This window comes from Jaculus jaculus, chromosome 8 (assembly GCF_020740685.1).
Source record: "Jaculus jaculus isolate mJacJac1 chromosome 8, mJacJac1.mat.Y.cur, whole genome shotgun sequence".
Classification (NCBI taxonomy): domain Eukaryota; kingdom Metazoa; phylum Chordata; class Mammalia; order Rodentia; family Dipodidae; genus Jaculus; species Jaculus jaculus.
This window is the reverse complement of record NC_059109.1, coordinates 72561931-72572808: the sequence shown is the minus strand read 5'-3', so window position 1 is coordinate 72572808 and position 10878 is coordinate 72561931. Positions and strand designations below refer to the sequence as shown.

The 10878-nt window shown below is 41.3% G+C and overlaps 1 protein-coding gene across 1 annotated transcript; it reads right to left on the bottom strand.

Annotated features, from left to right (window-relative positions):
- Positions 1–6474: 6474 nt before the first annotated feature.
- On the bottom strand, positions 6475–7065 carry LOC101610410 (cell division control protein 42 homolog). The gene has a single exon (XM_045157258.1). It carries the CDS (start codon positions 7048–7050, stop codon positions 6475–6477), a length of 576 nt encoding a protein of 191 aa, XP_045013193.1. The 5' UTR covers positions 7051–7065.
- Positions 7066–10878: the final 3813 nt, after the last annotated feature.

The window sequence follows — 10878 nt, the reverse complement described above, 5'->3', positions numbered from 1 at the left end:
AGGTGAGGATTGCCTGCAGTGACCTCTATGCAGACCTTCACTCACCCACCAGAGGGGTGGAGGTCCAATGGCTTGGATGGCCATCCACTTGAGCAACGTTCAGGTCTTTCTTTATACCTCGTGCCCCACGTTTGGGCGCCACTTGTCCCGGCCAGTGGGGAGTTGAACAAGGACATAAGGGGAAATTAACCTGAATGAGAAAAGGCAAACAGACACAAGGAGACCATGCTAGATGTTTCTCAAGGCCTCAGAGTCTTTATTTTTTACACAGCGGTTATATAGGGGAAGAAAAGTGGGGGAATAAGATGGCTGACGTGATTTAGGGCTTTGGAATTGTCAGAAAACCTAGAGGGGATGTAATTAGGTATTCATCTAATCTTGCCTCAATGGCTTAAATTCCTGACTGCACCAGGCTTCACATCCTGACCATAAACTGGCCTTTTGCAAAAGATAAGATTCTGTAAGCAGTCTACTGACCAACATTCCAGAAGTATCTAACAAAAAGCTGGATGGACCAGCTTTCTGAGTAATGAGTCAGCTTATGAGCAGGCCCAGACAAAATGGAGAGGCTTTTGCTCCATGGCTCCCGACATCTCCTCCCTTCTTTTATAAAAAGGAGGCCTGCTATTCAGCAGTGGGCTGCAATGCCTTTGTTTCTTCATCAGCTACTGGCAGCATGGGGGAGTATTCAGCCAAGTGTACGATCCCCTGGCAGTTGAATATTAGGGGAGGATGTAGAAACTTAACTTGCTATATGGCGGTTTCTATTAACATGGCTGAGGTTTGATTCATAGCTCCCAACAAAGATCTGCAGTGGATTTGGAGAGGGGAAGAAGGGGTCTATGTGTGCAACCTTGTTATAAAAACATCAATAAATTAAAAAAGAGGCTCAGGGTTGGAGAGATGGCTTAGCAGTTAAGCGCTTGCCTGTGAAGCCTAAGGACCCCGGTTCGAGGCTCGGTTCCCCAGGTCCCACGTTAGCCAGATGTACAAGGGGGCGCACGCATCTGGAGTTCGTTTGCAGAGGCTGGAAGCCCTGGCACGCCCATTCTCTCTCTCTCTCCCTCTGTCTTTCTCTCTGTGTCTGTCGCTCTCAAGTAAATAAATTAATTAAATAAATTTTTTTAAAAAACTAAAAAAAAAAATCTAAGAAAAAAAAAAGAGGCTGAGCATGATGGTGTATACCTTTAATCCCAGCATTTAGGAGACATGGACAAGAGGATTGCCATGAGTTCAAGGCCAGCCTGAGGCTACATAGTGAATTCCAGGTCAGCCTGGGCTAGAGTGAGACTCTACCTCAAAAAAACAAAGGGGGGGGGGGAAATAAAGTAAAGTTTTCCCCCTTTAAAATCTATTTGTATACTTGTATTATCGAAGCATATCTTCACATGAATGAATCTTTCTATTCATGGGGAAATTTTATTTATTTTGTGATTTTTGAGTGCTAAGGACCAAAGCCCAGACCTTGCACTTACTACGTAAGTGCTCATTCACTGAGCTAAATTCCCAACCCCTTAAATAAAAAAGAGGGGGGACAAAAATGGTGGTGTACACCTTTAATCCCAGCATTTAAGAGGCAGAAGTAGGAAGATTGATGTGAGTGCAAGGCCAGCCTGGAACTACATAGTGAATTCCAGGTCAGCCTGGGCTAAAGTGAGATCCTACCTCAAAAAAAAAATTATATATATGTATATATATACACACACACATATATATATATACATACATACATATGGCTAGAGAGATGTCTTAGCAGTTACAGCACTTGCCTGTGAATTCTAAGGACCCAGGTTTGATTCCCCAGTAAGCCACATAAAGCCAAATGCACAAGGTAGCACATGCATCTGAAGTTCTTTTGCAGTGACTGGAAGTCCTGGAGTACCCATTCTCTCTGTCTCCCTCTCTCCAAAATTTAAAAAGATTGAAAACATACACACACATTGTTTTAACAAAAAGATGAAGTTCAAATCTTAGAAAAATTTACAGTTAGAAGAAACACGGGCTTTTAAATGTGCCATAGCTCCACTTTCCTAGGAATGGCTCCTAAATGTTACCTCTCTGCAGTCTCTTTCTTTTGCAACTACTTAACAGCCTGCATTGCAGGCTCATCATTAAGTCCCTTCTCCTTGGTAATCTAGTATTTTCTACCACCAGGTGGGGATGTCTCACTGTCTTTTATTTACTCACTTTTCAAAGAACAGAAGATTCTTATGAAATTTGGATGTGAGGAAATGTGTCAAGTTATTCCTTTCAAGTAGTTATACACAAAGCTCTTCCCTTCATGACCAAAAGTGAAAAGAATTTCAAATATATATATAATTTATAGTGTAAGTTTAAGAGGCCAGCAGTGGCTGCCTCTTCCTCTTTTATTTTGTTTGTTTCCCCTTAGTCCTTTGGTTTCCATGGGAATCACTGTTTGAGTGGCAACTTTTGCTTTGTTTTATGGGTTATTTTGTTGGAGGGGGTTTGCTGTGGGGGGGGTGTTTTAGTTTGGTTTTCTGAGACAGAGTCTCACTTAACAGTAGTGGGGAAGAGACTGGAAAGGGGTGAACTCATTCATACCTTTTACATCAGAATAGGAGAGGTGTAGGACCTGTAGAAGTGGTTTAATGGGTAAAAGTGCATGCTGTACAAGCATGAGGACCTGAGTATAATCCCCAGCACCCATGTAAAAGCCAGGTGTGGCCAAGACTGTAACTTCAGTGCTGAGGGGCTTGGAGACAAGAGTCACTGGGGCTCTCTGGAACGCCAGACTCAGTGAGAGACTCTTTCTGAAGGAAATTAGACAGAGGAATTTACCACATCTTCCTCCATGTGTACACAAGCCAACATTAATAATTCTACTTTAAAGGATGCTATCTTGCCAAGTGATTTCTTAAACACTGTGATAAAGAACAGGAGATGGAAACTGGCCAGGCAGTTAAGGTTAGCAGGACCCTGAAAGTGAACTTTTTTTTTTTCCTCTTGGCTAAAAGCAGAAAATATTCTTGAGCCTGTAGGGGGAATCCAGTTTTTTTCTTATCTTTTTCCCTAAAGGGGATCTCCCTTCCCTAGAAACTAGATGTGAGGATGTGACCAAGACTACAAGATGCCTGGTCACTTGGCATTGGAACAGGGCTGACAAGTTCACCATGCCCCCACTCCCATCAAGTAAGGCGTAATTCCTGTAAGAAATCCCAATTTAAAAGGGGTGGGGGTAAGAGAGATGGCTTAGTAGTTACAGGACTTGCCTGCAAAACCAAAGGACCCAGGTTCAATTCCCCAGGATCTATGTATGCCAGATGTATAAGGTGGAGCATTTATCTGGAGATTGCAGTGGCTCTAGCATGCCCATCTCCCCCCCCCCCTCTATCTCTCCCTCTTCCTCTCTCTCTCTCTCTCTCTCTCTCTCTCTAATAAATAAATAAAAGTAAACTAATAAAGAAAGAAATCCCAATCTGAATCACCATATGGTTACCTGCTTAGGACTCCTTCCAACTGAATAGCTTTATGCTTTACTTTTTCCTTTAATGGTAGCCCATTTCTGGGGATCCTTCCTGCTATACAGGAATTCTGATTTCTTTCCTTCTCTTAAGCTCTATAATAAAATCTTTCACTGTCATACACCTTTAATCTCAGAACCTGGAAGGCAGGTGGATTACTGTGATTTAAAGGCTAGCCTGGGACTACAGAATGAATTACAGGTCAGCCTGGGCTAGAATTCCATCCTACATTCCATGAAGGAAAAGAAAAAGTTATGTGTTCGGGGCTGGAGAGGTGGTTTAGGGGTTCTAAAGGAGCTTGCTTGCAAAGCCTGACAGTGGGGTTCGATTCCCTACTACCCACATAAAGCCAGGTGCACAAAGTGGTGCTTCTGGGTAAAATGGCAGCATAGTATAAACATACCAAAGGAATGATGCAGTCTAGGGAGGGGAAAAAAGCAGAAAAACATCAAAATACACTCTTCTACCAAAAAAAAAATGAAGGTGTATGCTATTATCAAACACAACAGAGAAGTAGGAAAGACTAATATCTTCCAGAAAGGAGGAAACCAGCCAGAATCCTGGTGAGGCTCCAGTTGCCAAGGTCCATGCCAGCCAACCCACCCAGCACAGAGCTGCAGGAGCTAAAACCAGGTGAAGGGATTTTCCACTCACATCAGCCTCCTCACAAAGTCAAGAAACCTGAAGGGGGAAGACAGCAGGGACCAGTCGAGCAGCTGCTGGAGAACACAAATGAGACCAGCTCCAGTACAACTCCAGACATCTTGCACAGCTTCACATCCCCCAAGCATCAAGGCTGTGAACCTCCAGAGAACTCATTCACCAATGGCTGCACAGCATCCAGCACAGCAGATCAGAACACCAGATCCACAATGCAACAGAGAGGGATCGAGGTGGAAACCCAGCATTGGTGAGATTGGAAGCCATCCCAAAAGGTAACAGGAACCTACTTATGCAAAGGCAGGTACATAGCCTTGCACTGGAAGTGCTAAACTCTTTCCTGGTCAGGGCAGGTTATGAGTTTTATATTCTTGTTGCTTTACCATTCTCAAATAAGCTGTATTTTGGGTGGACTATTGTTGCCTTTGATGTTTCCAGATTCATAGGGCCATTATCTTTTTCTTCTGTCATTATTGGGGGGCCTCATGAATGCTAGGAAAACTCTACCCCAGTCACTTTTATAGATCCTTCCTACAAAAGGAAGGAATGGTGCAGATTGGACTAAAAGGTGGAATCCTCTGTTTGTTGTCTCCAAGAAACTTACTTCTCCATAAAAGACAGGCACTATATTAGGGTGAAAGGAGGTAAAATGATATTTCAAGCAAATGGACCTAGGAAACAAGCAGGTTTTGTTATCCTAATATCTGACAGGACAGACTTCAAATCAACATTATTGAGGAAAGATGAAGAAGGTCATTTAATATTAATTAAAGGAACACTCCAACAGGAGGACATTACACCTAACATGCGGACTCCTAATTTCATCAAACACTATTAGAATTATAGTCACAGATAACACCAAACATAGTTGTAGTGTGTGACTTTAACATCCCACTCTCATCAATTGACAGGGCATCCCAGAAAAAAACAAAGAAGCATCTAGATTAAATGAAGTCATAGAACAAATGGACCTTACAGATATCAGCAACACATGGAACATTCTCTAAAATAGATCATTAGAGAATGTTCCATGTATTGCTGGGTCCTTAGGCTTCACAGGAATACATGTTAACCTCTAAGCCATCACTCCAGCCCTTTCCTTAAATATTTTTATTTATTTATTTGACAGACAGAAAGTGGGAGAGAAAGAAAATGGGCAGGCCAGGGTCTCCATCCACTGCAAACGAATTCCAGATGCTTGTGTCACCGTGTGCATTAGGCTAACGTGCGTCCTGGGGAATTGAACCTGGGTCCTTTGGTTTGCAGGCAAACAACTTAACTGCTAAGCCATCCCTCCAGCCCACCCTATCATTTTTTTAATTTCTCTGGTATCTGTTGTGATGGTACCTTTTTCATATCTAATTTTATTAATTTGTGTCTCTTCTTTCTTTTGAGCAGATTTGCTAAGGGTTTATCGATTTTGTTTATCCTTTCAAAGAACCAACTCTTTTTTTCATTGATTCTTTGAATTTTGGGGGGGGGGTTCTATTTCATTAATTTCTGCCATAATCTTTATTATATCTTTCCATCTAATGATTTTTTGTTTCCCTTGTTCTTCTTTTTCCAAGGCCTTAAGGTGGAGCATTAAGTTGTTTACTTGTGAGTTTTCTAATTTCTTAATATAGGCACTTAAAGCTATAAATTTTTCTTAGGACTGCCTTCATTGTGTCCCAAAGGTTTTGGTATGTTGTGTTCTCATTATCATTTGATTCTGTGATTTTTTTTTTTATTTCTGTCTTGATTTCTTCATTGACCCATCCATCATTCAGTAGTCTATTGTTTAGTTTTCATGATTTTGTGTATGCTTTGTAGCTTTTCTTGCTGTTGATTTATAGATTAATCCCATTGTGAACAGATAGAGTATAAGGAATTACTTCAATTTTCCTGATTGTTAAGGTTTGCCTTGTGGGACACAATGATGGCAGTCCTAAGAGGGAATCATTAGATGGACCCAGGTTCAATTCTCCAGGTCCCATATAAGCCAGAGGTATGTGGTTGTACATGCATCTCGAGTTTGTTTGAGTGGCTGCAGGCCGTGGCATGCCCATTCTCACTCTCTCTACCTCTCTCTCTCTCTCCCTCTCTCTGTCTTGAATAAATAAATTAGATAAATAAAACGTTTAAAACTATATCTTTTTTAATTTTTTTTTTTTTGTGAAGGGTTTTGTTTAATACATCAATGGGCCTTGTCTCACACAAGTGCATGTGGGTAGGTGCAGGGCATTTGTCATTATTGCAGAAACGAATTTTAATTTTTAATCTTTAGTTTGATTTAAACATTGCTTTTAGTATGATGGTAACCAGCTGTGCAGAAAGGGCTCTGGAGAGATGTTCACAGCAGCACACACCTGCAGCTCTTCTTCTGTTCTGGAGGCTCCAGGGCAGCCAATATTGCTTCATCAAACACATTCTTTAGGCCTTTCTGTATAAGAGCAGAACACTCCACATACTTGACAGCCTTCAGATCACGGTCCAACTTTTCAGCAGTCTCTGGAGTGATAGGCTTCTGTTTGTTCTTGGCAAGTTTCTCAATAGTGGAGGGATCATCTCTGAGATCAATCTGGGTCCCAACAAGCAAAAATGGAGTCTTTGGACAGTGGTGAGTTATCTCAGGAACCCACTTTTCTTTCACATTTTCAAATGATGACGGAGAGACCACTGAAAAACAGACTACAAATACATCTGTTTGTGGATAACTTAGCGGTCGTAGTCTGTCATAATCCTCTTGCCCTGCAGTATCAAAAAGTCCAAGAGTGTATGGCTCTCCACCAATCATAACTGTAACTGCATAGTTGTCAAAAACAGTTGGTACATATTCGGATACAAATTTGTTTGTTGTGTAGGATATCAGGAGACATGTTTTACCAACAGCACCATCACCCACAACAACACACTCAATTGTCTGCATGGCAGAAATAGTTCTGTATCGACTTTAAATATTTCCAAGCTGATGTTGACCTCGGCTTCTCCACCGGGGCGTTGGCAGCACTGCACGGGCTAAAAAATATATTTTAGGATTTTTAATTCATTTTATTTGCAAGCAGAGAGAGAGAGAGAGAGAGAGTGAGCACACCAGGTCTTGTAGCCACTGCAAACAAACTCCAGATGCATGTGCCCCTTGTGCATCTGGCTTATGTGGGTCCTGAGGAATTGAACCAGGGTTCTTGGGCTTCATAGGAAAACATCTTAACCACTAAGCAATCTCTCCAGCTCCTAAACTTTATCTTTTATAAAAGAAAAAATATTTTAAAAAATCATACAGTCATACTAGGAGAACATATGCTCCACTAAGTTTGAAAGTCTGAAAGAAATGGATGATTTCCTTGATTTATATGACCTATCAAAATTAAATCAAGATGAGATTAACTACTTAAACAGACCTATAACAAGTATGGAGATCTAAACAGTCATTTAAAAAAAAAAATCTCCCTACAAAAATAAGTCCAGACCCAGTAGATTCACTGGTGAATTTTGCCAGATCTTCATGAAAGAACTAACACCAGTGCTTTTCAAATTTGTCCATAAAATAGAAAAGGAAAGAATCCTACTTCCTTATACAAATCCTTCTACAAAGCCAGCATCACCCTGATACCAAAACAAGCCAAAATAGAAAAAAAAAAAAAAATTACAGGCAAATCTCCCTCATGAACATAGATGCAAAAATTCTCAACAAAATGAGCTGGGCATGGTGGTGCATGCCTTTAATCCCAGCACTCAGGAGGCAGAGGTAGGAGGATTGCCGTGAGTTCAAGGCCACCCTGAGACTCCATAGTGAATTCCAGGTCAGTCTGAGCTAGAGTGAGGCCCTACCTCAAAAATCCAAAAAGAAAAAAAAAAAAAAAAAACCTTCTCAAGAAAATGTTGGCAAACAGAATACAAGAATATATCAGAAAGATCATTCACCCTGACCAAGTAAGCTTTATCCCAGAGTTGCACGGATTGTTGAACATACACAAATCAAAAAATGTAATACATTATGTAAATAGACTGAAGGACAAAAATCACATGATCATCTCATTAGATGCAGAAAAAGCATTTGACAATATCCAATATCTAGGCATGATAAAAGTCCTACAGATAAGCCGGGCGTGGTGGTGCACGCCTTTAATCCCAGCACTCGGGAGGCAGAGGTAGGAGGATTGCCATGAGTTCAAGGCCACCCTGAGATGACAGAGTTAATTTCAGGTCAGTCTGGCCCAGAGTGAGACCCTACCTCGAAAAACCAAAAAAAAAGTCCTAAAGAGACTGGGAATAGAAGGAACATGATTCAACATAATGGCCTTCTATGTGAGTAGGAATAAAACTCACTAGCAGAGACTAGTAAGCTATAAAGGGAATAGAAAGGGAGAGGACTTCATAGGATGGTATTGTATCTAAGTAGAAGAACAGATTAATGGGGGTGAAAATGCCTAAGTGAGGTCAGGGGAACACATTGAGTAAAAGAAAGGTGGAGGGAGGGCTAATCAAAATCTAAGAGGATATAAATAAGTCATATAGAAACCTACTCTTTTAGACAATTGAACACTCAGAAGCCATAGATTGTTATCAGAAAATCTTCAGTGCCAGGGATGGAATGCCTTCCAGTGAGTTGTTGGACAGTGAAGTCACTGATACACCCAAAACATTACAAGCCATTTCTGAGGCTCTTGATTTCCCACCAGGAATATATTGTAAGACCTTATTGTGGAAGACTCCACATACTTGGGCTGCAAGGTCACAGGGAAATAATGCTGGAGCTGAGCTGAAAACCTCCTCCGTGTAGACCAGCTGACAGAAAGCTGGACAAAGCTATGCTACCTGCAGTTCAATGGGGGAGAGAGAGGAATCACCAGTGGAGATATTCAACAGTGGACGCTGCAAGTCTTAAATTTGGGCCAGCTGGCCAAATGAGCCAACAGGTGCAAGAGTGGCATGTCTGTTATGGGGGAAGCCAACCACTCTCTAATTGGCCTAGAGGCCCACTCCATGAGAGGGAATACATCCCTAATATGGAAAACCTACAATAGGGGTAGTTATGAGCTGTAGGGGTGTAATGTCTGCTGGTATCTGGCTAAATGTATGATCACCAAACTGCTCAGTAAGCACTTCTCTTAATGTGCATACCCATATATTAATGCTAATCTCACTTTTGGTTAGAGAAGCTTCTCTTTTCAAATGGCAGTGACCTTAAGGTGACTCAGAAGGCACCATAGTGCTGAGAAAAAGTGACAGAGGCGTGCTCAGCACTGAAATATCCCTATCACATTTTCCAGTGCTCAGGGTCCATTGTGGAAGAGGGGGGTGAAAAGAATGTAAGAGCCAAAGGATGGGTAGGACTCCTTATATCATGCTCTTCCAAACACAAAATAGACTGGATATCCATGACCTCACATTGCCTGACACTACCTAAACAAGACCTTCATAATATGAGGAAAAGATCATGACATCAAAATAAAAGAGAGACTGATTGAAAAGGGGAGGGGCAGATGGGCGTAATGACACATGCCTTTAATCCTAGCACTCAGGAGGCAGAAGTAGGAGGATCGCCGAGAGTTCAAGGCCATCCTGAGACTACTTAGTGAATTCAAGGTCAGCCTGAGCCAGAAACCCTACCTCAAAAAAAAAACAAAAAGGAGGGGGGGAATGATGGAGAGTGGAGTTTCAAAGGGGAAAGTGTGAGGGGGAGAGGGAGAATATCACCAGGGGTTATTGTCTACAATTATAGAAGTTGCCAATAAAAAATTAATATTTTTTTTAATTTTTATTAGCATTTTCCATGATCATAAAAAAAATCCCATGGTAGTTCCCTCCCTCCACACCCACACTTTCCCCTTTGAAATTCCATTCTCCATCATATTACCTACACATTACAATCATTGTACTTACATATATACAATATCAACCTATTAAGCACCCTCCTCCCTTCCTTTCTCTTCCCTTTATGTCTCCTTTTTAACTTACTGGCCTCTGCTACTAAGTATTTTCCTTCTCACACAGAAGGCCAATCATCTGTAGCTAGGATCCACATATGAGAGAGAACATGTGGCGCTTGGCTTCCTGGGCCTGGGTTACCTCACTTAGTATAATCCTTTCCAGGTCCATCCATTTTTCTACAAATTTCATAACTTCATTTTTCGTTACTGCTGAGTAGAACTCCATTGTATAAATGTGCCACATCTTCATTATCCACTCATCAGTTGAGAGACATCTAGGCTGGTCCCATTTCCCAGCTTTTATAAATTGAGCAGCAATAAACATGGTTGAGCACGTACTTCTAAGGAAATGAGATGATTCCTTCAGATATATGCCTAGGAGTGCTATAGCTGGGTCATATGGTAGATCAATCTTTAGCTGTTTTAGGAACCTCCACACTGATTTCCACAAAGGCTGGACCAGATTGCATTCTCACCAGCAGTGTAGAAGGGTTCCTCTTTTTCCACATCCCCGCCAACATTTATGATCATTTGTTTTCATGATGGTGGCCAATCTGACAGGAATCTCAATGTAGTTTTAATCTGCATTTCCCTGATGGCTAGTGACGTAGAACATTTTTTTAGATGCTTATATGCCATTCCTTTGAGAATGCTCTATTTAGCTCCATAGCCCATTTTTTCATTGGCTTGTTAGATTCCTTGTTATTTAACTTTTTGAGTTCTTTGTATATCCTAGATATTAATCCTCTATCAGATATGTAGCTGGCAAAGATTTTTTCCCATTCTGTAGGTTGCCTGTTCGCTTTATTCACAGTGCCCTTGGC

What these genes read in the sequence shown, in the direction of transcription:
- LOC101610410 (XM_045157258.1), bottom strand. Translation starts at nt 7,050, where the DNA reads ATGCAGACAATTGAGTGTGTTGTTGTGGGTGATGGTGCTGTTGGTAAA.